This window comes from Hylobates moloch, unplaced genomic scaffold (assembly GCF_009828535.3).
Source record: "Hylobates moloch isolate HMO894 unplaced genomic scaffold, HMol_V3 SCAFFOLD_10, whole genome shotgun sequence".
Classification (NCBI taxonomy): Eukaryota; Metazoa; Chordata; class Mammalia; order Primates; family Hylobatidae; genus Hylobates; species Hylobates moloch.
This window is the reverse complement of record NW_026652285.1, coordinates 70,409,560-70,436,766: the sequence shown is the minus strand read 5'-3', so window position 1 is coordinate 70,436,766 and position 27,207 is coordinate 70,409,560. Positions and strand designations below refer to the sequence as shown.

Genomic DNA, 27,207 nt, shown 5'->3' with positions numbered 1-27,207 from the left:
AAACCTAAAATTCAAGATCCTGGAAATTCAAGAGCCCCAGAGTACCCCAAATAATCTTGAAGAATAAAAAAAGTTTGCCCCGTCTCTACTAAAAATTAAAAAAAAATTAGCCGGGCATGGTGGTGCACACCTGTAATCCCAGCTACTCAGGAGGCTGAGGCAGGAGAATCGTTTGAATCTGGGATGTGGAGGTTGCAGTGAGCCGAGATCGCGCCATTGCACTCCAGCCTGGGCGACAGAGCAAGACTCCATCTCAAAAAAAAAAGGGAAAAAAAAGTTTGAAGACGCAGTCTTCCCAATATCAACACTACTACAAAGCTATAGTAATCCAGACACTGTGGTGCTGTTGTAAGGGGCACTAAGTGGGGTGCACTCTGATATTTTCTTTCTTTTTTTTCAACAAAGCCTGACTTTCTTTTTTCTTTTTTTTTGAGACAGTCTTGCTCTGTCACCCAGGCTAGAGTGCAGTGGCGCAATCTCCGCTCACTGCAACCTCTGCCTCCCCAGTTCAAGTGACATTCAGCAACTCTCCTGCCTCAGCCTCCCAAGAAGCTGGGATTACAGGCATGAGCCACCACGCTCGGTTAACTTTGGTATTTTTAGTAGAGACAGAGTTTCACTATGTTGGCCAGGCTGGTCTCGAGCTCCTGGCCTTGAGCAATCCACTCGCCTTGACCTCCCAAGGTGCTGAGATTACAGGCGTGAGCCACTGCACCCGGCCAAAGTCTGACATTCTTAACAGATTTTATTATCTTGACTGGCATGTTTTAAATTCATAAAAGTTTTGGAGAAATCATCAATTCCCAACCCCATAAAAAGTATTTTGAATGAGGAAAAAAAAAATGGAAGTAATTATCTACACAGATACAAAGCATGCCTTAGTTCCTCCCATATCCCCAACTGCTATTTTGTGATAAAGAATTCTCAGAAAGCAGAGTGTTTTTAATACTCATCAAGTAGAATCTCACCAGTGTAAAGAGCCAACAACATTGATCTGGTGCCTCCGCTCCCTCTTTGCAGACCATTTTTGGATTCCTAAGTTGTAATTATACATTTCACATACATTTGTGAGATAAGATAAACATTATGTTTATATCCCACGAGCCAGGCTTAAAGGTTTTCTAAAAACTGTGTGTGGCACTAGAAACTTCATGCTGTATCAAGTCAGTATCAGTATCAAGCTACTGGACTCTATAATGAAATATTATAGATAAACATTTACTGAAATCCAATATAAAAATCTGGCCCAGACCAGGCGCAGTGGCTCATGCCTGTAATCCCAGATCTTTGGGAAGCCAAGGCGGGTGGATCACCTGAAGCCGGGAGTTTGAGACCAGCCTGACAAACACGGCAAAACACTGTCTCTACTAAAAATATAAAATTAGCTGTGTGTGGTGGCGGGCACCTGTAATCCCAGCTACTCGGGAGGCTGAGGCAGGAGAATCGCTTGAACCTGGAGGTGGATGTTGCAGTGAGCCGAGATCGTGCCATTGCACTCCAGTCTGGGTGATAGAGTGAGACTCCATCTCAAACAACAACAAAAAAATCTGGCCCAGAAAGACCAGGATGGAAATATGCAATCTTCTTGAGTTAAGATGGTCAAGTGTTGTTTTTTTTTTATACATAAAATTTTAAAAAGCTCTATACAGTTTAAGACACGTATGTGTAAGATATGTGTATGTTTTGTATGTGCTGACTTGATCATGACAACTCACTGATTTTTTTTTTTTTTCTTTTGAGACGGAGTCTCGCTCTGTCACCCAGGCTGGAGTGCAGTGGTGCCATCTCAGCTCACTGCAAGCTCCGCCTCCCAGGTTCACGCCATTCTCCTACCTCAGCCTCCCAAGTAGCTGGGATTACAGGTGCCCACCACCACACACAGCTAATTTTTTTGTATTTTAGGTAGAGACAGGGTTTCACCGTGTTAGCCAGGATGGTCTCGAATTCCTGACCTCGTTGATCTGCCCACCTCGGCCTCCCAAAGTGCTGGGATTACAAGCGTGAGCCACCACGCCCAGCCGACAACTTGCTGATTCTTGTGAAGGATTAGGGATACACATCTTCAGCAAGGCACATGAGAAATAAACTGTGAAAAAGACAATTTATTGGGGTTAGGAAGGATCGTATTTTGGGAAGTACTTTAGAGAAACAGACAATAATTCTAGGATTATAGCTAAGAAGGATTGGAAGACTTCAGGAGATGCTTCAGCTTCTAGATTTTGAATGTCGAATAAATCATTGAAGTGTGATACCTACATTATCCTTTTCTTTGCAAAAAATTGAATAGTAGCACATTTCTTTATCCTGAATAGCAGACATTCATTTTTTCAATTAGCTGTTTCTCATCCAAGGCATTAGGAAGATCTCTCTCTTGCTTCCGAGTACTAGCACTGGAATTCCTTGTAACTGTGGTTTATCTAGATTATGTAGCTCATTTCTCAAGGCCTCTATCTTTTCACGATCTGCACCATCTGTTATATAAACAATAGCGTTGACTCCTATGCAATATAGTTCCTACATGCTCTCAAATTGGGGTTGTCCTCCTATGTTCCAGATCTTTTTTTCTTTTTTTGAGATGGAGTCTCACTCTGTCGTCCAGGCTGGAGGTGCAGTGGCATGATCTCAGTTCACTGCAACCTCCGCCTCCCGGGTTCAAGCGATTCTCTGCCTTAGCCTCCCGAGTAGCTGGGACTACAGGCATGTGCCACCACGCCCGGCTAATTTTTATATTTTTAGTAGAGACGGGGTTTCACCATCCTGGCCAGGCTGGTCTTGAACTCCTGACCTCGTGAGCCACCCACCTTGGCCTCCCAAAGTGCTGGGATCACAGGTGTGAACCACCGTGCCCAGCCATATCCCAGATCTTTACTGTGATGTTACCTTTAGTTACTATCATGTCGAAGCTCACTGCGGGTATCATGTTTTCACTAAATTGACCTGACGCAGTGATATTCACGAAGCTGGTCTTGGCCTAAGTCCTGTAGCCCCACAAGCGTCAGTTCTATCTCCTGCTTCCAAAAGAGCAAATGGAACTAGTATAGCAGGCAGGAGATGCGCGCCAGCATGACAACCACTGGGAGAGAGGATGGATGGGAGGGTCGGCAAACAGAGGCAAGGATGACTTCCACACGAGCCAGCCTTGGCCTGGACCACCCAACAGCTCCTCAGGATCCCGATGCAACACAGGCGGATGCAGGCAGGTGGCAGCAGCCCTGATAGTTTCTATTTCATTTTTTAAATGCTGGTCATGACACTAAACTGATTTTACAATCTACCAATGAGTCGGAACCTTCGGTTCAAAATACAATGACCTAGTGAACTCCTTTCATCATTTTCCCTTCTCTGTTATTAATCTTATCTCTTTGCAAGGGAAAATAAACTCCTTGAACTGTTTTTACATCCAGATCATTATGAATTTCTCTGTGGTCTATGATCTTAGGTCAGCCTTTGGTACTATCTAGTTCCTTTCTATAAACCAAACATGTATTGAGCCCGATCTCTGGCATGTACAACCCAGTGTTGGGCACCAGCAAACATGCAGGTAGGTTAGTACCCAGTTCTTAAAGAAATGACATCATGAGGCTTCAGCCTAGACAAGTGCTTGGCCAAAGGGTGACCCAGCTGTGAAGTGCACTAAGCCCCTTGGAGGCCGTGAGATGGTCAGTGAAGGCTGCACAGAGGACAGATCTGAGCAGGGAAAGAGAGCAAGCAGGGAAAGATGCCAGGAGATGTTTGCAACTTATCTCAGCAGAAGTCGGGAGCCACTGATGGTTTTTGAGCCAGATAGTTATGAAACCAGATGAAGGTTTTGGGAAAGTTAGTTCAGCAAATCCATTCAGCATTCACTCAACACACCCATATTAAGCACCTTCTATGTTTTGGGCACTGTTTAGGCATTGTAGGTGCATCAGTTAACAAAACCAACAATACCTCCGCCTCATGGCATTTATATTCCAGCTGCAGGGTTGGGGGTTGAGGAAGTCAAGCTCATATTACTTATAAGCCACATAGTGTGTGGAAGATGAGAATGCGAAAGAAATAGGTAAAGGAGATTGGGAGTGCCATGCGTGGGGAGGCATCATGTAGGGTGCCTGGAGTCTGGGAGACCAGTCAGGATGACAGGGTGTGGGAATGAGACCTGAGCTCCAGCAGTGGCGGCAGGAAGGATAGAAGGGCAGAAAGGCAGGGTTCAGCCTCATGCTCCTCTGTTCTCGTCTCCTTTCAGAAACACAATGCACAACATCCGTGGCAACAAGCAGGCCCAGGGAACAGGCCATGAACCTCCAGGGGAAGATTCTCCACAGAGTGGGGAGCCTCAGAGGGAGGAGCAGCCCTCGGCCTCTGACGCCAGCACCCCAGGTGAGCCTCTGTCCAGGGCTGAGCTGCCTTCTGGGACCAGCTCCTCACGGCTGGCACAAGTGCCTTCTTTCCCTCCAGCGAACCAGCATTTGTGCTTTTGTGTGTGTCTTAGTTGGCTTGGGCTACTTACTAAAACACCATAGACTGTGTGGCTTAAATAACAGATACTTATTTCTCACAGTTGTGTGGAAGCTGGGAGGTCCAAGATCAAGGTGCTGGCAGATTCAGTGTCTGGTGAGGGCTCCCTTCCTGGCTTGCAGATGGCCACCTTCTCACTGTGTGTTCACGTGGCTGAAAGAGCTCTGGTCTCTGCTGCTTCTTCTAAGGGTACTGATCTTATCAGGGGCTCCACCCTCATGACATTAAATCTGATCACCTCCCAAGGGCCCCACCTCTTAATACCACCACTCTACTAAAAATACAAAAGTTAGCTGGGCATGGTGGCCAGTGCCTACAATTCCAGCTACTCAGGAGGCTGAGGCCGGAGAACCACTTGAATCTGGGAGGCAAAGGTTGTAGTGAGTTGAGATTGCACCACGGCACTCCAGCCTGGGTGACAGAGTGAGACTCTGTCTCAAACAAAACCAAAAACAAATGTACACGTGATAAAATGACATAGACCTACACACACATATTGTACCAACACCGGTTTCCTAGAGTTGATAGTGTGCTATAGCTATGTAAGATGTCACCGTCGGGGGAAGCTTGGTGAAGAGTACTTGGGACATGTCTGCACTGTCTTTGCAACTTCCTGTGAGTCTATAATTTTTTCAGAGTAAAAAATTAAGAAGAGGCTGGGCATGGTGGCTCACGCTTGTAATCCCAGCACTTTGGGAGGCCAAGGCTGGAGGATTGCTTGAGCCCATGAGTTCAAGACAAGCCTGGGCAACACAGGGAGACCCTGTCTTTACAAAAAAATAAAAAAATTAGCTGATCATGGTGCGAGCCTGTAGTCTCAGCTACTTGGGGCGCTTAGCTGGGAGGATCACTTGAGCCAGGGAGGTGGAAGCTGCAGTGAGCCGTGATCATGCATGGGTGACAGAGTGAGAAGCTGTCAAAAAAAAAAGAAGAAGAAGAAAAGAAAAAGCACCCTTTGGAGCAGTCAGTGCCTGGCAAAGCCCTAGAGAGCACAACAAGCAGTCCAAGAGAAGGCCAGTGCTATATCAGATCAGTCATCATAATCATAACGCTAGCAGTTACTTCATGCCAGTGCTGCAGTAAGCATTTTTTTTGGCAACTTTATTAAGATATATTCATGTACTATACAATTCACCCATTTAAAATGTGTAATTCAGTGGCTTCCTATATATCCTCAGAATTATGCAGCCATCACTATAATCAATTTTAGAACATTTAACCTGAACCCTTAGTCATCAACCTTAATCCCCACTGCCCCATAACCCTAGGTGGCCACTAATCTTTCTTTCTCTATGGCTGTGCCTGTTCTGGACATCTGCTGTGAGTGGAATATGCCATGGAATATACCATGCTGTGACTGGCTTCTTTGACTTAGTAGAGTCTTTTCAAGTTTCATCTGTGTGTACCAAGCACTTTACCTACCTTGACCTATTTAATTCTTACAGCAACTGGAACTGTATATGTTGTATATATTGTTGTTATCCTCATTAGATTAATAAGGAAACTGAGGCATGGAAGGGTGGAGTGACTTGCTCACGGCCACAGAGTGAGTGACAGAACAAAATCTAATATATAAAGCAGATAAAAGCAGAGTTGAGGCCGGGGTGGGAGTCTGGACTCCTCCTCTGCTCCTCTTACTCCACCTTCCTCTCCCGATTAGCCCTTGAGGCACTCCTATGAAATCCAGGGCACTGATTGAACACCACTGTCTTAGGCCTCATTTTCTCTAATTATAAACTGGGCACTGTGAGGCCTGCCCTGCCTGTCCTCAGAGTTGGTGCACAGTCGTGTATCAGAGGGCAGCAGTGCTACGAGGAGCTTCCCTGCTCCCCTAGACCCCATCACAGGAAGGAGAAAGAGGTACTACATATTTCTGAGCTCTGCAGGCTGCCTTGTACCCAGTGTAACCTGATTTCTCTTCGATCTGGAACAAGACTGTTCTGGTTTTGCACTCAGCAAGGCACTATTGTTTTGTTTGTTTGTTTTGAGTCAGAGTCTCGCTCTGTTGCCCAGGCTGAAGCGCACTGGCATGATCTCGGCTCACTACAACTTCTGCCTCCCGGGTTCAAGCGATTTCTGGCTAATTTTTGTATTTTTAGTAGAAATGGGGTTTCACCATGTTGGCCAGGGTGGTCTCGAACTCCTGACTTCAAGTGATCTACCCGCCTCAGCCTCCCAAAGTGCTAGGATTACAGGTGTGAGCTACCACGCCTGGCCGAGCAAGGTACTGTTTTTGCACTCAGTGTCTGGTTCCTGTCACCTACTGGAGTAACTCTTTATCTGTTCAAGACTGTTTGGCCAGCCCTTGGCCTGGTCTCATGCTAAGTCATTTGGCCTATCCCCAAAGCCCTGCGTGTCCCCTATCCTGGGATCCCATACCACATTCTTATTTTCAACACCTTTAACACTTTAGTCCCAAGAAATAGGTAATAATTTACTAAAATGCATACTCATACAAATGAGTGATTTGGGTTAGGAGATTTAGATAAGATCAATTTACGATCCTACAAAATATCTGAGAGTAGGCAGTAAATGTGGCTGTAAGCTCAGCAGCCAAGGCAAAGAGGGAAATGCAAGCAGCTAGATTATTTCCAGTGTCCATAAGACTAAAAACATATTTTCTTATAAAAAGCAAAGCTTTTCTTGGAAGTTCCTAGGGCTGAAGGGAATTTCTTCTGCTGGGGACTCATAACAGGCATGATGTATATATCCTATGTGAACAAGCTTCTCAAGGGCCCTTGGCCACATAATCAGGCCATTAAATGTCCCTTGATGCAGGCTGATGGCAGAGACCAGAAGCACAGCTGGGTCAGGACAGGACAAGGCAACCCAAGGGAATGATTCTCTGATGTTGGGTTTGATTTAAGAATAAAAGTTTAATGACTTGAAAACAGTGGGTGGCAAACATTTTTTGTAAAGAGCCAGATAGTAACGATTTGAGGCTTTGTGGGCCGTAGGGTTTCTGTTTTAAGCACTCAGTTCTGCCTTTGAGGAGTAAAAGCAGCAATAGACAGCACATAAACAAATGGGCATGGCCGTGTTCTAATAAAGCTTTATTTGTAAAAGCAGGCTGTGGGCTGGATTTGGCCTGTGAACCATAGGTTGTAACCCAGGAGATTAAAGGACTATGCATCCTTGAGACAACCAACTGTGGGGGAAATATATCTCTTAACTTAGTTTGGAATAAGAAGCAAGTTAAGTGCTTGAGCTGCTCTCTGGAGCAAGAATGCAGAGTACAGACATTCATTATGTGTTCCTATCATCAGACAGATCTGTGTGCTTTGAAAATCTCCTAGCACATAGAGGTGGGATCCTGAAATAAGGAACAGAACATCCTGCCAGGGCTTGTGCCCGAGGAGAAAGCCACTTGGCAAACACCAGCAGGGTGGCGTGAGATAGACCCATGCAGGCTGGGTGGTATCTGAAGGAAGGAGACAGGCACAGTTTAGCAGATGGGCCAGCACAGTGCAATAACATTTATGTAGGCCAGTTGTTCTCACAGTCTAACCCCTGGACAAGCTGTGTCAGCATCACCTAGGAACTTTTTAGAAGTGCAAATTCTCAAGCCCTGCCCCAGACCTATTAAATCCAGAGCTACGAAATTAGGGCCCAACTATCTGCATTTTAACAAGCCCTCCAGGTGCTTCTAAAGCAAGCTCAGGTTTGAGAGCTGCTGATGTCATCAGTCATAACTTTTGCGTTTCTCCTCTTGAGCAGGGAGAGAGCCAGAGGATTCTCCAAAGCCTGCACCCAAGTCTTCTCTGACCATCAATTTCGCTCAGAAAGCCAAGCGCCAGAACAACACCTTCCCATTCTTTTCTGAAGGAATCACACGGAACCGAACTGCCCAGGAGAAAGTGGCAGCCTTGGAGCACCAGGTTCTGACACTCACCAAGGAGTTAAAGTCTCAGAAGGTGAGGTCTGGTCCCAGGGAGGCCCCAGGTTCCAGTGGACCCCTCCAGTTCCTGGAGCCTTTCGGACAAGCTAGATGAGATGCATTAGCCCTGCTGGGCACCAGCTACTCTCTGGTCTTTAAAGGCCAAACTGCAGAAGGTTGAAATATGCTGTTGATCACTCAAGATCCTGATGTCACTCAAAGTAAGTCACAAAAGGGCACCAAGGGCAGGTATCTCTGGAGATCTACTCTAATAACTGTCTCTTGGACCCCTCCTGGAGGGCCATGCATGGTCTCACCCCCTACCCAGAAAATGACAGTATTTAGAGGCAGGTGATCTGGATGCAGGGTCATGGGAGGGGCTGTCCATAGAACTGGGGGAGACTGACCTGGCAGCTGATATCTGGGCACAGATATCTGAATGACCGTCACGAGACTGTCACAGGAGAAAGCAAACAAGCAGCATGTGTGTGGCCCAGGGCTAAGCCAGGACCAACACAGAAACAGTGACAGGAATATTTGGGCTTAATATGGTAAGAAGTTAATTACGAGAGTTACAAGAGCTATGTAGTAATTGTAGAAAACATCTCACACACACAGACATTAAAACTACTCCAAAATCCTACATCCCAGAAAGTAAATGGTATTAAAAGCCAGGGGCTACCTTATGAAGTAGTGAGGGTCCCAGGGCAGGGATGCGAGGGGGCTGCAGCTCCGGGCGGGAGCCCTCCTTTAGAGTGATAAAAGCAACTAAGTTAGGCAGTTGTTACACAGATCCCAAGGGTGGGACCTGGTAGGGCCTGTGGTGGCAGTGGCAGGCTCCACTGAGGGCCCAGACTCCTTTTCCTCTAGAGCAAGGCCTAAGCTTTTTGTGTTTGAACTTTGGCTGCCCAGAGACCCTTTCTGCTTTGTTTCCCAGCCCTGACTCCAGGGGACTTAGGCTGGGGAGGTGGGGCTTATGCCCTATTACCTTCTGAATATTTCTTATAACTTGTACATTTCTTTTCTTTTCTGCCCTCTTTTGGGGGGAAGAAATCTAGAAAAAATGCTCTCCCTATACCTAGTTTGGCCCCTCGTCTGCCTTTTCTGCCCCTAAGCAGTGACCACTGTCAGCAGATCTCAGGGGAACCGGCAGAGGCTTCATTGCTGGCATGTCAGAAGTTACTTTTTTTTTGTTTTGTTTTTTGATACAGAGTCTCACTCTGTCACCCAGGCTGGAGTGCAGTGGTGCAGTCTTGGCTCACTGCAACCTCTGCCTCGCGGGTTCAGCGATTCTCCTGCCTCAGCCTCCCAAGTAGCTGGGGTTACAGACACCTGCCACCACACCCAGCTATTTTTTTTTTTTTTTTTTTTTTAGTATTTTTATGAGAGACTAGGTTTCACCATGTTGGCAAGGCTAGTTTTGAACTCCTGACCTCAAGTGATCTGCCCGCCTCAGCCTCCCAAAGTGCTGGGATTACAGGTGTGAGCCACCGTGCCTGGCTAGGAGTTACACTTAGTGAAGCAACTGGTCTCTGATTAGAGTTCTCAAAGGAGGGGGCTCATTTATTCATACATTCTTAACTCATGTGTTTATTCACCAAATCTTTATTAAAGGCCTGTTATGTGCATGTAGTGTTCCAGGTGCTGGGAAAGAACAGTGGGCAAAAGACACAGGCTCTGCCCTTACAGGGCTTGCATTTCACGGCAGAGACAGACATTAAACAAAGCAACACCCAAATGTGTAGTTACAACACGTGAAGTCCCCTCTGCTGCTGCTTAGCAGCCCAGCTGTCTTTTCCTCCTGTCATCATGGTACTCCTGTTGTGAGGCTGCTGGACACTCCTGAGAGCTGAGAGGGCATGAAACACAGCCATAGAAGCCACTTGATCCCTGGACTAGTAGAGCTTAAATCCCAAACCCAAACCTGGAAAGAAAAAGAAATCCTGAATATACGGGCAGCCTCCCTTGACACAGCCTTTCTTTCTAAGACATTACAAATTGTCAGATGAAGTAGAAAGGCCTCAGGAGACCTAGATTTCATGAAAGTTTGCCTCTGATTGCTCTGCATCTCTGGAGGACTCGTCATTCTTCAATAAATAAAGGCAAGATTCTTGGAGATTAATAAGGGTTGCCCAGGCTATTGACGACTCCCATATATTCAGAGGGAAATTGTCAGGAGGAAGTTGTTGACGCATTGAAGAATCTGGATTTTTTTTTTTTAACCAGGTAACCTTCCGCCAAACCTCAACTTTGTGTCCTGGGACAGAGGGTCAAAAGGAGAATGAGTTGTAATTTATTTAGTTTATCTATTTATTGTGCAATATGAGTGGATTTGTGTACTCTCCAACCCATTCCACAAATGCACTTCAGTCTTCAGGGTGATTCAAAGAACCAGCCTTTAAATAAGACAGCACAGGCTCAAATTCTGGCCCTAAGCAAGTTTCTAAACCTCTCTAAGCCTGTTTCCTCTTCTGTAAATGGAGTTACAGCCATGTTTACTGGAGAGACCTGTGCCCAGATTCATAAAGCCCAGTACCTGGCACCCGGCAGCTGCCCAACAGATGCAGGCTCTGGTTGTTCTGGCAATTACTGCAGCCCTCCTGGTACCCTCCATGTCGACCTCTTCCTACCCTACAAGCAGTGAGGTGCCCTGCTGAGGGACTCTGAGACGAGGCGGGAAGTGATAGCCCATCAGTGCCTCCAGGAAATGTGCCGTGGGGCCATAGCAGTGATCAGGGAGCTTAGGTCTTTATTCCACATTAGGAAGGGAGGAACGGCAGCCCCATAACTCTAGGGTTTCACCTGTAGCCCAGATACTGAAACCAAAGAGGTGAGACAGAAAAAGCCAGCACAACTTCTGGGTACCCAGTGGTGCCCCCAGGCACTCAGAATGCTGCTGGGAGAGCCGCTGTCCATCTGAGACCCTCATTAGAGTCCCATTCATCAGCTGGGAAGATGGACACCTGGACTCCCAGGAGCTACCCCTGCGAGGTACCTTCCTGTGTTTCTTTAGTGGGAAGGCACCTCCTGTCTACCTCAAGCTTCAGGAGGACATGGGAATTTGGGGTCTTATCCTGGCTGATCTGGCCATTGCCAATGGCTTTTGTGACTCTTTAGGAATTTCTATCTCAAACACTGTGAGATGCTCTTGAGAGCACATCGTGGCAAATCCCTGCCCTTGGGCACCTCACTGTCTAGTGGGGAAGAGAAGATGTGAGCATGGAAACTGCTGATATGAAGCATGGCCCCAGGACTGTCCTGAGCCTTCCCATGTGTTATCTCTGTCCTTACAATAGTTTTCATCCCCTTACTCTGGAAGGGAAACTGAGGTTCTCAGAGTGTCTGCATGCTCAGGGTCTCCCAGGGACTGAGCCAGCATTTGAGGAGCTCAGAGGAGTTGGGTGACTTGCCCATGCTCAGGCATCGGGAAAAGCCAGGATTGGGGCCCTAACCTCCTTCTCCAGGTCTAGTGGCTGGGCTGCCTCCTCTCCTCCGTAATCTCATGGTGAGGCCCACTAAGAGACACGAGCACCGAAACTGCTCTTGAGAAAAAAATGAATGCACTCCCTGTGTACCCCCTGGTGTCATATTAAACCACGGGGTGCCTCCAATACCCATTAAGCCATTATCAGCCATTATTCCCGCACCTGCAGCACTGGTCCCACAAGAGGTTTGGGCTCTAGGAGATAGCACCAGATGGCTGATTGGCCGGGGATTGACCCTTGGAGTTGACAGAACTCCACCCAGCCTGAAGACCGTCTGCTCTGGCAGATGGAAGGCTGTTGTCTGTGGTGATGTTGGCCATCTGTTGGCGGCTGGGAATGATGAACCCCTCTGGGACCCTGCCTGTGGCCCTCTGGGGCCACCTTAGTTCAGTCAGGATTACTGGGTAAAGGAACGTAATTCTTTAGGAAACTCGGTGGGGCAACGTGTAGCCTCTTACTTTCCTAGAACTCCAGCCAAAAACTTCAGAGGACATGAAAGAGGGCTGGGAGGTACCTTGGCCATGTCAGCTTGGGGAGGGACACTTGGCACTTTCTCTTTCATGCTAGAGGCAGTTCTGGTCAGAGGAGGAACCTTTAGCCCCATTCATGAGAAAGCTGAGGTTCAATGAAGAGGCCACCTGAGCCACCCTCGTTAGAGTCACCTCGTTAGATACACCCCCACGGATCCAGAATGGGAACCGAGGCCTGTGCAACTCCAAAGCCCATGCCCCTTCATCTGACCCCTGCAGGGCCCACCACTGATGAAAGTAGCAATGCCCTAAAAAGATAAAGGATTATTTTTTAAAGATGATTTATTGGCTTTTAAAAATGTAAATAAAGTGACAACTTATGACCAGGTATCAAAATCTGAGATGAACCAAACAACTCGATTGAGAAATATTAAAAGTACTACTTGGGCTGGGCATGGTGGCTCACGCCTATAACCCCAGCACTTTGGGAGGCCGAGGTGAGAGGATCTCTTGAGCCCAAGAGTTCAGACCACCCTGAACAACATAGGGAGACCCTGTCTCTACAGAAAATAAAATAATTAACTGGGCAATGTGGTGCATGCCTGTAGTCCCAGCTACAAGGGAGACTGAGGGAAGAGAATCACTTGAGCCCAGGAGGTTGAGGCTGCAGTGAGCCGTGATTACGCCACTGCACTCCAGCCTGGGCAACAGAGTGAGACCCTGTCTCAAAAAAAGAAAAGAAAAGAAAAACGCTTCAAAAAGCTTCATTTCATCAACCCCTCTATTTTTTTTTTTTTTTTTTTTTTTTTTGAGACAGAGTCTTGCTCTGTCGCCCAGGCTAGAATGCAGTGGCGCAATCTCCGCTCACTGCCAGCTCCGCCCCCAGGTTCACGCCATTCTCCTGCCTCAGCCTCCCGAGTAGCTGGGACTACAGGCGCCCGCCACCATGCCTGGCTAATTTTTTGTATTTTTAGTAGAGATGGGGTTTCACTGTGTTAGCCAGGATGGTCTTGATCTCCTGACCTTGTGATCAGACCTCCTTGGCCTCCCAAAGTGCTGGGATTACAGGCGTGAGCCACCATGCCCAGCCCAACCTCTCTATTTTTAAGAATTGGTCCTAAGACATTGCTTATAATCCAGACTTTAGGTTTCTTGAATTCATGACATTCTCACTCCTCATCTTACAAGTCCTACTGAGGCTCCCTCCCTCTGCCCTGGTTCCTTTCTTTCAAGCCTATTTTATTCTGGTACAAGAATTCTAGGGGTGGGAGGAGAGCCTCCTGGGCTAGTGTCTCAGTCTTAGATTCTGGGAGCCAAATGCGGGAAGGAGACAGCTAGATGTAATGAAATAAGCTTCAGAGTCAACTCCCCAAATTGAGGGAAAGACACCCACTGGTCCTGCTCCTAGGGCAAGTCTGAACAATGATATCTGTTGGTTATTTCCCTGGGCAGTCATCCAAGGTAATCTCCAAATCTCAGCTGAAGCAGAAAATGGCCTAGGCCCCCAGTTATCCTGGAACCACAGGAATGTTAATCTGTCTCCACTGAGCCCTGAGAAGCTGACTTCTTCATTCTGGACATTCCAAACATTCCCTTTTGGTTTGCAATCACTGTGCTGTCCTCACCCCACCTTCCTGCCACACCCCAGGGCTCCCACAGCTCCGTGGTAGCTCTTTCCTTCCTCCAGGTCTTTACTGGGACTGTGGCTTGGCCATCTCTGGCCCTTCTCATTCTTCATGGTTTCTTTTAAATGCTCTGGACTGGTATTCCCCGCAACCTCCACCCCAGACAGAAGTCATTGCCTTTCCCACAAACACCCTTGTTCCCCTGACTTGCAGTAGATCATTCCACTGTGGTGGGTCATGTTCATTCCCACCAGCCTTTGCAGTCCTTGGAGGTGGGAACTCTCACCAGTCCCTCTCTGAGCCACGGCACCTGGCTCAGGGCCTGGCCTGGCACCGAGTGGTGCTTGGTAAAGGTTGGACGGATAGATGGGCATGTGGAAGGAAAAGAGAGAACCAGAGAAAGGATGGTCACGAGTCCTAAGGTTCCAGAAGATGCAGGATAATGTGGTCATGTCATTTGCTTCTCCAAAAAAGTCATGGTTTTTGGCAGTTCTCCTCCAATATAGAATTGTTCTTAGCAAATAAGCCTATCCAGCCAATCCATTCATTTTAATACTTTGGTGTGGTATAATTGACATGTCTTTAGGAAACCATGTTTTTACAAATGAGAAGCACAAAGCAGGGCAGTGTTGCCTGAAAGTCATACCTACCTGGTATGAGCTCCACATGGGCCTGGCTGCTGATAACCTGATCCTGGCCCAGAATGAATTCACATCCCTGCTTTGGGACAGATAGGCCTGAGTCCAGGCGTGGCCCTCCCTGGGGAAATTACAGGCTTAAAAGGCACAGGGAGCTGAGCAGACCTTGAGTTCCTGTGTGAATCAGTTGCCCCTGCTGAGGAATAAATTAAGCTCTGTTGTTTCTGAACTTTCTAGAGTTCCTTCCACCAGCTTTGCAGGCATCGCCTGGTGGGCTGAAGGGAACTAGGCACAAATGGGTTGAATGAGGCCCTCTGTGTGTGGCTTTACTTGGGGGTTGCCAGTGTATTTCCTCTTTAACCCTGCCTCAACTTGATTGGTAGTGACTGGCTGCTATATTGAGAATGATTCTGAGGCCTCAACTAGGCTGTGCAGGAAGAAGTATGGGAGATTAATTAGTAATGTCTGCCACAGGGATGAGAGGGAAGAGTAATGCCACATAGCTGCCACCCCTGGTTTTCTTAGTGACTGAGCACAGGCTTTGGAATCTGGCCGATTGAGATTGAATTCCACTCTACTCTCTGCTGGGCCTCAGTTTGTTCATCCCTGAAATGGATGTGTATATGTCAGGGTATGGGTTCAACTGCTGTAACAAAAACATCTCCACTGGGCATGGTGACTCACACCTGTAATCCCAGCACTTTGGGAGGCCAAGGTGGGCAGATCATTTGAGTCCAGGAGTTTGAGACCAGCCTGGCAACATGGCAAAACCCTGTCTCTACAAAAAAATACAAATATTAGCCTGGTGTGTTGGCATGCTCCTGTGGTCCTAGCTACTTGAGAGGCTAAGGTGGGAGGATCAGCTGAGCCCAGGAGATTGAGGCTACGTCCGTGCCACTGCACTCCAGGCTGGGTAACAGAGGGAGATGCTATATCAAAAAAAAAAAAAGTTTCAAAGCACTGTGGCCCAAAACGAGTGAGAAATTTCTCACTCACATTAAGAACCCAGAGGTAGGTGAGCAACTCTGAGCTGGGGGGGCAGCCCTTTCTCAACATGTACCTTCTGCTATGGGTCTGAGGCAGCCACTCTAGTTCCTGCCACTTCCCAGCCAGAAGCAAAGAAAACTGGACCAGGGAGCATGTGCCTAGTGGTTTTAAAGGTAGGACCCAGAAGCTGCCCATCTCACTTTTCATTTCCCATTTAGGCAGAATAGTCACTTGGCTACACCTCACCATGGCTTGGCTGGGAGATGCAGTTTTAAGCTGGGGAACCATGTGCCCAGCTAACAGTCACTTGAACAGAGAAGGAGAAACTGAGTGTCAGGATAAGATGCCCCAGGGATGCTGCTGGGCACCTCTCAGGGTGGTTAGGAGAACTACTGATAATGTATGCCCCGCTCTGGCGCCCAGCAGGCCCTCCCTGAGCTCACAAGATGCTTCCCTGTCCCTGCCCAGGAGCTGGTGAAGATCCTGCACAAGGCACTGGAGGCCGCCCAGCAGGAGAAGCGGGCGTCCAGCGCATACCTGGCGGCGGCTGAGGACAAGGACCGGTTGGAGCTGGTGCGGCACAAAGTGCGGCAGATCGCCGAGCTGGGCCGGCGGGTGGAGGCCCTGGAGCAGGAGCGGGAGAGCCTGGCGCACACAGCGAGCCTGCGGGAGCAGCAGGTGCAGGAGCTACAGCAGCACGTGCAGCTGCTTATGGACAAGAACCACGCCAAGCAGCAGGTCATCTGCAAGCTCTCTGAGAAGGTCACCCAGGACTTCACGCACCCCCCTGACCAGTCTCCTTTGCCCCCCGACGCTGCCAACAGGGACTTCCTGAGCCAGCAGGAGAAGATAGAGCACCTGAAGGTAGGGGCCTTCCCTCCAGGGCCTGCCAGTCCTGCCGGTCCTCTGTCCCAGCCCTCAGGGAAGGTGCGCTCTCCACCCTTAAGGGTTTGCTAGGTGGAGTGGGGATACCCCTTCATCCTAGAATATTCACATTAGAAACACATGTTGGTGGGAATATTGCTCTACGCTTCTTCACTTTCTTTACCACAAGGCCCAGTGCAGTTTGCCTGGGCCTTGATTGACCCATTAACCAGTAGCCCTGGGATCCTGGGCTACTGAAAAGTGAAGATGCCTCTAGATTATCAAATGAGAGATGAAAGCCCGACTAGCTGAGTGTGGGGCCTGGCCTGGTCAACCTCCCTTAGTGCCATCCCAGTGCACCTGTGAGCCCTAAGGGGCCAGCACGACCCTCCCCCTACAGTCCTGCACCTGCACACTGTACAGATGACCTGCAGCTACCAATAGTCACCGCTCCCATCTGTAGAATTTATAGGGTGTTTCCTGTGTACCAGGCACTGCCCTCGGTGGGTGCATCACCACATTTAGTCCTCGCGCCAGCCCTGTGAGGTGAGGCAGCCGCTGGTGTGCTCCCCCTTTACAGATGTGAATGCTGAGGCTGAGAAAGGTTAAGGAGGCTGCCCAGGGTCATGTGCTGAAGAAGTGGGGCAGCTGGAGATGGGTTGGAGCTCATGTCTGCGGTCTGGTCTGTCTGCTCAGCTGCCGCTTCTATCTACTGCTCCCCCTTTCCTCCCCTTCTTTCCCCTTCTCGGTCCCTATCTTTCCCTAGGCTTCCCCATCCCACAGGGACCAGTGGTGTCACAGGGGGTAGGAACTATGTGAAGTGTGTTGCCTGCTGTGACCCGCAGCCTCCTCTCTAGAGGGTTGTGACAGGAACTGTCCCACTGGGAGGCCTGTGGCTGTGGAGTGCACTCATAGCCTCCACTGTCCCTAAAGGGAGCCATACAACCAGGGTTCGTCCTGCCCCAAACCCTGCCACTCACAACCACATATGTAAAGTCAGATGCCATATAATAACGGGCTGCATATGTGATGATCCCATAAGATTACAGTGAAGCAGAAAAATCCCTATCACATAGTGACATCATAGCCGTCATAACGTCATAGCACAACATGCTACCTTTTCTATGTTTACATGTGTTTAGATACACAAATGCCATTATGTGACAGCCACCTATGATATTCAGTACAGTAACAGGTGCACAGGTCTGCAGCCTCGGAGCAATAGGCTACGCCATCTAGCTGGGTGTGTAGTAGGCTAAATCACCTAGGTTTGTCTGCATCCAGTCTATAATGTTTGCACAACAGTGAAATCACCTAATGACGCATTTCTCAGAGTGTATCCTCATCATTAAGCCACACGAGACTGTACATATAGACATATAACCTTGAGAACTCTCGTGCTACTGTATCAAAGAACTACTTGGTGAGGGCAGATGGAGAAAGAAAAAAAAAAGAAATCAGGAAGCTTTTGAGAGAAAAGCTCTCAGTGGGCAGTGTTGAACAGTGGCCACCACCCAAGCTTTGAAGTCAGACTGACCTCTTTGACTCTTGGCTCTGCCTCTTTCTGGCTGTGTGACTTTAGGCATGCTATCTCACCTCTGTGTCAAATAGCCCAACTAGTCCTCTTGACTAGGGCTGTTAGAAGGATAAAGGAAAAGGACGTGAAACCTGATTCCCTTCCCTTTCTTTCAGCAAAGACTGAAAACCCACATAACCAGTTCCCAAATCTTTTCCCTTATTTAGTCTGAAATCAGAGATTCTTTTGGGTTAAAAGAAAACATAATCTTTCCAATGCAAATACAGCTAGATGACTTGAAAGCTCTCAGCCCTCCACACAGCAGGGAAAACTGCTTCCATCTGATTGCTTTTCTACCCTGCCTGCCCCCAGCCAGGCGGCTTCCTCTTCCCTCCACCCATACTACCGGAATCCACTGTGCAAGCCCCGGTAGAGCAGCATGGGGGTCAGAAAGATTTGTGGTGGCACACACCTGTGTTCCCGTCTACTCTGGAGGCTGTGGTGGGAGGATCGCTTGAGCCCAAGAGGTGGAGGCTGCAGTGAGCTGAGATCGTGCCACTGCACTCCAACCTGGGTGAAGGAGTGAAACACCATCTCAAGGGAAAAAAAAAGAACGCTGGATCAGCCAGGTGGCTCCAGACAGCCTGAGAGTTGATTGTAATCATGGACTCACTAGGAGACTCAGTGTGCCCCTGACTTTACATATTCAGGAATTTTGTTTTTTATTTTATGTGTGTTTTTTTTTTTGAGATGGAATCTCGCTCTGTCGCCAGGCTAGAGTGCAGTGGTGCGGTCTTGGCTCATTGCAAGCTCTGCCTCCCGGGTTCATGCCATTCTCCTTCCTCAGCCTCCTGAGTAGCTGGGACTACGGGTGCCCGCCACCACACCTGGCTAATTTTTTTTGTATTTTTAGTAGAGACAGGGTTTCACTGTGTTAACCAGGATGGTCTCGATCTCCTGACCTCGTGATCCGCCCGCCTCAGCCTCCCAAAGTGCTGGGATTACAGGCGTGAGCCACCACGCCTGGCCATGAATTTTCTTTATCAGTGAGCTCAGCTACATGGAGACTCTGGATATGTGATTCACATTAACCAAGAATACACTTGCTCAGATGATCCTCAGAGGCCCAGTGTTTTGTGCTTTGTGCTTTGTGCCTTAAAGGGTTGCTTAAGGCCAGGGATGGGTGGCTCACACCTGTAATGCCAGCATTTGGGGAGGCTGTGGCAGGAGGATTACTTAAGGCCAGGAGTTAGAGACCAGCCTGGGAAACATAGCAAGATCCCATCTCTACAAAAAATAAAAAAATTAGCCAGGCACAGTAGCACGTGCCTGTAGTCCCAGCTACTTGGGAAGCTGAAGCTAGAGGATTGCTCAAGCCCAGGAGTTCAAGACCAGCCTAGGCAACATAGCAAGACCCTGTCTCTAAAAAAAAAATAAAATAAATTTGCTAGATATGATGGCACCCGCCATAGTCCTAGCTACTCAGGAGGCTGAGGTGGGAGATTACTTGAGTTGCCCAGGAGTTCAAGGCTGTGGTGAACTGTGATCACGCCACTGCACTCCAGCCTGGACAACAGAGTAAGACGCTGTCTCTATTAAAAAAAAAAAAAAAAAGAGAGAGAGAGAAAGAGTTGCATGTAGTTGGTGTTCCTTATTTTTTAGCTTTTAGAAGACCCATCAAATATCCATTGTCTTGAGTTTGAGGACAGAGAGTGTTCAGGTTTCCTGCCTGCCCTGTGATTGAGGAACCCAGCTTTAGGGAATGCCCCTTGTTATTCAGACTTTGGTTTTGAGAACAGGATCATTGATCTCTTGAATATCCGATCTGGAAAGACTCAGAAATCTAGTCTGCCCCACTCATTTTCTGGCAGGGACAGCTGAGCCGGGGCGAGGGAGAAGCACTGGCCCAGGGTCAGGCAGCAAGAGGCAAGGCTGCAGCCAGAACCTGGCCTCCCACGCCCAGGCCACTGCCTTCCACACAGCACAGGGCCTAGTCCATAGGCATGGCCCAAAGAGAATTCCCGGGCTCCTGCTTCCTGCAAAGGTAGGCAGGCTGGCTCTCTTCTTCCCTGGTCCCCCTTCTCCAGGGTTTTCCTTCTTTCATTCCACTGGTGACTGTCCTGTGGCTTTTCTCTTTTCTGAGGTTTTTCTTTTTCCTCCCTACAGTTCTGAGCCAAGACGAGCACTCAAGGTAGGGCATCGAGCTGGAGGGGGAGGTACTACCCGACGCCACCCACTGCCACTGCTGTTCCAGGCTGTGCTCACTCTGCCTCCCTGTCCGCCATGTCTGTGCCTTCCCTGGGGCTGGAAGCAGGGTATCTTATGTGACAAAAGCCTTCTTTCCAAAGCCTTAGAAATACCAGTGTGTGGCTGAGCATGGTGGCTCGCAATCCAGTGCTTTGAGAGGCCACGGTCGGAGGACTGCATGAGGCCAGGAGTTTGAGACCAGCCTGGGCAACATAATGAGACCTCGTCTCTACAAAAAATTAAAAATTAATTAGCTGGGTGTAGTGGCACACACTTGTAGTCCCAGCTACTCAGGGGCCTGAGACAGGAGGATCACTTGAGCCCAGGAGGTCAAGGGTGTAGTGAGCTATGATCATGCCATCGCATTCCAGCCTGGTTGACAAAGTGAGACCCTGTCTCTAAAAATAAAAAAAGAAAGAAAAATAAATAAATACCCATGAGCACGTCTAGGCCTGGGAGGAGGAAGGGGTGGTACCAAGGAGGGAGACCCAGCGGTGTGGAGCAGTGGCCGGTGCCAGAGCTGGGTCTGCTTTCTCTACGCAGTGTCTGCTGAGCACCTGCCACGGGCTGAACACACCTGGGTTTGGATCCTGGCTCTCTTTCGTGACAAGGAGAACTTACTTTCTCTGTGTGTGTTTCCTCATCTGTTAAATGGGAATTAGCGCACTTTAATATTTATCCCACAGCCTTGTGGATGTGAGGGAGATGGGCCAGGTCATGGTAGGTCCTTTCCTCCCTTGCGGGGGGCTTGTTGTATTTTCCCGGGCATTGGATTCGGAACTCTGTCAGCCAACTGAGGGGGTGGGTGCAGGGTGGGGAATAGTAGCTCTCGAGCTGTCACGCAAACTCAGTGAGGAAGACGATGCTCATGCTCACGTTGCACTTGCCACATGCCAGGCACCGTTCTGAGCCTTTTGCACATATTAACTCACTGAATCCTCTCCCAGCCACATGAGGTAGTACTGTTATTATCCTCATTTTCCAGATGAGAGGATGAGGTTAAGTAACTTGTCCAGGGGCTCAGTGGTCAAGACAGAATTTCCACCCAGACAGCGTGCCCGCAGCATTCATGCCACTGACCACCAGGCGGTGCCGGTACATGGCCAACCCCAGCGTCTTTGATGTGTTGTTATACTGTCTGATGGGTAGGAGAGGTCACATAAGCCTGCATGCGTGTAGCCAGGAGACACCAAAGGACAATGCTTGGAGGGCAGGGACTAGAGTGTGGGCATCCAGGTGGATTCCAGCTGGTGGGGAGCTCAGATGGTGCCCAGCAGGAAGTTTGGTGATTAAGGCTTTAGAATGAGACAGTCCTGGCTGGGCACAGTGGCTCACGCCTGTAATCCTAACACTTTAGGAGGCCGAGGTGGAAGGATTGCTTGAGGCCAGGAGTTTGAAAACAGCCTGGGAAACATAGTGAGACCTCATCTCTACAAAATCAAAAAATTAGCTAGGCGTGGTGGTGCCTGCCTGTAGTCCCAGCTACTTGACAGGCTGAGGTGGGAGGATTGCTTGAGCCCAGGAGGTTGAGGCTGCCATGAGCTATGATCACACCACTGTACTCCAGCTTGGGCGACAGAGCAAGACAAACAAACAAAAAGAATCAGACAGACCTGGGTTTGGTCACATCTGCCTTATACTGGCTGTGCCTTAGGCAAGTTGCCTACCCTTTCAGAGCCTCTGAGGCCTCATCTGTGTCACAGGAATAAGAAAAGAACATCCCTTCTAGGGTTGCTGGGAGGATGAAGTGAGAGAATATCTGCCGCGTGGTGTTGGTGATGGGGGTGATGCCGGAAGCCTGCACAGCCTCTGTATTCATAAGTTTCTATGTCTCCAGACACTAAAGTGTTAGACTCCAGAGAGAGTGGGGAGTGGTCCAGGAAAGGCCTGATGCTCATGGGAGACTGGTCCCTGCACCACAAACAAGATTTTCACTTCTTGCCACGTAAGGATAGGATATGGGGACCGTGGAGAAGAAGCAGGCAGAAACTTGCCAGCAGAGTGGCTGGCACACATAGCAGCATTTTTGAGAGGCAGTGAAGCTGGTTTTTTATCTAGGTCAGGGACAGGATTGGATAGTGGGAGGAGGGTGGTGCCAGGGGTTGGAACTGCCTGGGTCCAGCCAGGAGAAGGCAGAGAGTAAGCTGAGTGGATGCACAGCCTTTCAGCCTTGGCACAGTGAGGGAGATGAAAGCAGGGGTGGCTGGGGTTGGGGCACCACAGAGAGCCCCAGTGGAGTGGTGAGGGGTGATGTGATGAAGTCAATGGGGGGCATTCGTTCCCTGCCCTGGGAGCAGAGGCCCTTCTAGTGGGTCAGGCTCTGGGCAGAGGGCAGCAGCCCCTGGGCATGCATCGGAGCTTCCCCTGGGAAGACCTTGGAGATCATCTTGGCCAGAGTGAAGACCCACCCAGGGAGGGCCAGGACCACCTGTGGGCTGTGCACATGTGACCCTGACGAGGAAGTGCCCCAAACTACATGTGATGTTCTTCATTTCCAAATCAATCAGGCCATGTGGGAGTCATCCTTGCTGCAGCATCGCTTGCACTCGCCTCCAGCCCATACATCAATGGGAGAGAAAGGGCCTGAGTTTCAGCATAAATACCCTGGAATTGTGAGGTATAGCTCTAAGAATGTGTTATGTGACTGAACGGCTTCTGTAATGTCCATCCCAGCAGAATTGAGAGCCACTGCTATAGCTGATCCTTCTCTGAGGCTCAGGTCCTTGCTTGAACCTTCCTAGTGCTTGTCTGGCTTCTTGTATGCCCCGGCAGCAGGGAGCTCATTCCCTCCACTGGATGGGCAACTTGCAAAAGGAAAACTCAGAGATGTTCATCACAGCATTATTCATAATCAAAAACCAACGGCAAACACCCCGGGGTCAAATTAAAAAATGACAAGAAAAGGATTATGAGTAAGTTCTGGTAAATTCACCCAATAGAATCATCACCAGAGGTTAGAAATGATCATTGGGAAGCTTATGTAGCAACATTGAAAGGTTTTACAAAGTGACACTGAGTTAATTTTACAGTATGATTGTAAATATATGATAAAATACGTTGATTTTAAAAACAAACACTACCTGAGCACTTGCTATGTTTTGGTCCCTGTACTTAGTGTTATCACACATTATCTCACTTAGTCTCCCAACTGCCCAGTAGGTTAGTTGGTATTTGCCCCTTTTACAGATGAGGAAACAGAGGGTCAGAGTGGTTCAGTGGCCTGCCTGAGGCCTTCCAGCCAGGACATCAGCCAGGGCTTAAATTCAGACCTATTGGTCTGTTTACCACATCATGCTGACATCAAGAATAGAGAAGCGTGCTATGAGTGTTTTATCTTTCTTTCAGACTTCCTCTTCTGTTGCCATTATTGGAAATTTCTAAAGAAAAGAAGCTTTGGGGGCTCATTTGAGGGTGTGACTCCCCAGGAGCAGGGAGATGTTTGTGTCCAACTCGTAACATATTTTGCTCTCTTCTCCAGGATGACATGGAAGCTTACCGGACCCAGAACCGCTTCCTCAACTCCGAGATCCACCAGGTCACAAAGATCTGGAGAAAGGTGGCTGAGAAGGAGAAAGCCCTCCTGACGAAGGTGCGGGGTGGGGCCCTGTTCAGGCCGTCTCCATCCCCGGCCCCTCTGCTGGTCCCCATGCTGCTCACTCCTTCTCACTCTCCTCATTTCCTTTCTGCCCCTCTCCCTCTGAACTGACCCCTTGTGAGTAGGGCCCATATCAGGTTCTTCTCCAGACCCCTGTGGTCTGGGGATTGAGTCATTTGTTCAGCAGCATTCACTAAGTAGCTATGGGGAAGGGACATCAAGACCAATAAGGCTGGTTCCTGCCTGCAAAGAGGGTGTAGACTAGTGAGGGAGTGTAACACAATCAAGATGCACTTGGGGCCGGGCGCAGTGGCTCACGCCTGTAATCCCAGCACTTTGGGAGGCCGAAGTGGGCAGATCACAAGGTCAGGAGATCAAGACCATCCTGGCTAACACGGTGAAACTCCGTCTGTACTAAGTATACAAAAAAAAATTAGCCAGACAAGGTGGTGGGCGCCTGTAGTCCCAGCTACTCAGGAGGCTGAGACAGGACAATGGCGTGAACCCGGGAGGCGGAGCTTGTAGTGAGCCAAGATCACACCACTGCACTCCAGCCTGGGCTACAGAGCGAGACTCTGTCTCAAAAAAAAAAGATGCAGTTGGGCTTGTGGGATTCTTGGGGGCCCAAAGGGAGGAAGGAAAGTCAGGGAGGGCTTCCTGGAGGAGGTACCTTCTGAATTGAGTCCTAAGGATGAGTTAATGTTATCCAGGCAAGCAGTGGAGAAGGATCTTCCAGGAAAAGAGACAGCATAGTAAAGATGTGTAGTCTGAGAGGTGAGGGGCAGGGCTGGGGAGAGTGAGATGTGAGGCTGGAGATGAGGAGTTTGGAGTTTATTCCAAGGAAACTGAGGAGCTGAAAGATTCTGAGTGGAGAAGTCCTCAGTCAGACTTCTGTTCCTGTTCCGAGAAGACTGCTGTGACTGCTCAGGAGGGTGGGCTTGAGGAGGTGAGCCTGGAAGTGGGGAGATTGTTTGGAATCAGCAGCAGAAATCCCTGAGAAGGGGCCAGGTGCGGTGGCGCAGGCCTGTAATCCCAGCACTTTGGGAGGCCGAGGCAGGTGGATCCCTTGGGGCCAGAGTTCAAGACCAGCCTGGGCAACATGGTGAAGCCCCGCCTCTACCGAAAATACAAAAATTAGCTGGTCATGGTGGTGCACACCTATAATCCCAGCTACTCAGGAGGCTGAGGCACAAGAATCATTTGAACCCCAGAGGTAGAGGTTGCAGTGAGCCAAGATCATGCCACTGCACTCCAGCTTGGGTGACAGAGCGAGACTCTCTCGGAAAAAAAAAAAAAAAAAGGAATCCCTGAAACAGGTGTTAATGATGGGACTCAGGAAGCAGCCCAGGCAACAGAGGTGGGCACCAGGTGGGATAGGTAGAAGAACAGGCACAGAGGATGGCTTGGAGCTGGTGCCCGGCAAGTGTTTGGAGATGGCGACCGGGCAAGGGTGCAACAGAATTGTTCCCCTGCTGTCACCCAGGATGAGATAGGATTCGGGGTGGCCCAGAGGTCATGGCAGTGCTATGAGCAGATTTTCACTGTCCCCATCTCACAAAAATGGAAAACAAGGAACTTGCCTGACTTGCCTAGCACCACCCAAGTTGTATAAATGGAAACACAAAAGTTCAAGGTGAGGTAGGGTTGCGGGGAGTGTCCCAAGCAAGGGAAGAGGGTGCAGGAGGGCTGTGAAGTGGGAGGGGTGTGTGTTGGAGGAACAGAAAGAGCCTAGGTGGCAACAGCAGAGGGCACGAGGGCAGTGTCCATCCCCTGGGCGCTGCTCAGTCATACCACCTGCAGAGCTTGCTCTGTGCCAGGCACCCTGGGAAGGGCTTTATACATATCCGCTCATCTGATCCTCACCCAAATCCTGAGGCAGACTCTGTATGATCCTCATTTTACAGATGAAGAAGTTAAGGCACAGAAAGGTTAAGTAACTTGCCACAGGCCACACAGCTAGCAGTGGCTGAACCAGGATGGCACCGTAAGCTGTGTAAGAGCCTGTGCTGTCTCTGCACACCCCTCTCCTCTCTTTTGAACCAGCTCCAACCTGGGCCTGGGCCTCTCTTGCCTGCCTTGCTGTAAACCACTGGCCTCAGGGCCTATCTCCTTTCCCTTATACGAAGGTCTGGGAGTCGGGTGTGGGGCAGATGAGAGCTGGAAGGGCTGTGCTGCCTAAAGCTTTTCAGGCCTCAGGCCTCTGGGGCAGCCCAGCTCCCACCAGGTAGCCTGACCAGCCTTTCCGTGTTTGCAGTGTGCCTACCTCCAAGCCAGAAACTGCCAGGTGGAAAGCAAGTGCCTGGCCGGTCTGAGAAGGCTGCAGGAGGCCCTGGGGGACGAAGCCAGCGAGTGCTCAGAACTGCTGAGGCAGCTCGTCCAGGAGGCGCTGCAGTGGGAAGCTGGGGAGGCCTCATCTGACAGCATTGAGCTGAGCCCCATCAGGTGAGCCTGGCGGCCCAGGGAGGGCTGGTCTATGTGAGCTGGTGGCTCCTCCCCAGCTGCCTTGCTGCCAGGTCCTGCCAACCATGTGCAAGTCCTGCACAGTATTACCTCCTCTGATCTTCACATGCATTAGTGTGCAGCTGCAGCTGAGATGGTTTACGCTCAGAGGAGGCAGCCGCCTGCCACGGCCCTATAGTACATTTGCGGCACAGGCTGCCTCCAGAGCCCCATGCTTTCCATTTCTCCAGGCTGCCTCCCAAATGTGGCTGCCTCCCAGATGTGCCTGTCAGAGAGGGGACGAGGGGAAACAAGCAGGCCATCTCCTCTGCACCAAGCCCTTGCTGAGCACAGTGGACATGGGCGGTTAAATATAACAGAAAGGAGGGTGGCTATGCTCGAAGGCCCCTGGAGGCTGAGTAGTCCAGTGGCAGGAGCTCGAGCTTTGGAGCCAGTCCTGGCCCTCTCACCGTGTGACAATTCCCTTTACCTTTCTGAGCCTTGTACTCAGCCTCCGTAAGATGTGTGCAAAGAGCTGGGCACAGCGGCTCACACCTGTAATGCCAGCACTTTGGGAGGCTGAGGTGGGCGGATTGCTTGAGGCCAGGAGTTTGAGACCAGCTTGGGCAATATATTGGAATCCTGTCTCTACAAAAAAAAAAAAAAAAAACACAAAAATTAGCCAGGAGTGGTGGTGCACGCCTGTAGCCCCAGCTACTCGGGAGGCTGAGGTGTGAGGATCACTTGAGCCCAGAAGCTTGAAGCTGCAATGAGCTGAGATTGCACCACTGCACTCCAGCGTGGGCAACAGAGTGAGGCCCTGAAAAGAAAGAAAAAGAAAGAACGAAAGAAAGAAAGAAAGGTGGGAGGGGGGGAAAGAAAGAAAAGGAAAGAAAGGAAGGAAAGGAAAGAAGGAAGGAAAGGAAAGAAGGGAGGGAAGAAGGAAGGAAGGAAGGAAGGAAGGAAG

General features: G+C 49.5%; 1 protein-coding gene and 1 pseudogene across 2 annotated transcripts in view; one reads left to right on the top strand and one right to left on the bottom strand.

Moving 5' to 3' along the window:
- TBC1D2 (TBC1 domain family member 2) overlaps positions 1-27,207 on the top strand; it is a 56,051-nt gene that overhangs the window by 17,929 nt on the left and 10,915 nt on the right. For both annotated transcript variants that reach the window (XM_032164651.2, XM_032164653.2), the window contains 5 exons: positions 4,226-4,359; positions 8,215-8,411; positions 16,048-16,443; positions 23,685-23,795; positions 26,056-26,243. In XM_032164651.2, coding sequence (XP_032020542.1) covers positions 4,226-4,359; positions 8,215-8,411; positions 16,048-16,443; positions 23,685-23,795; positions 26,056-26,243 — 1,026 coding nt within the window. The remainder of the gene's footprint in view (positions 1-4,225; positions 4,360-8,214; positions 8,412-16,047; positions 16,444-23,684; positions 23,796-26,055; positions 26,244-27,207) is intronic.
- Positions 2,206-3,859, bottom strand: LOC116474244 (ADP-ribosylation factor-like protein 8B; annotated as a pseudogene).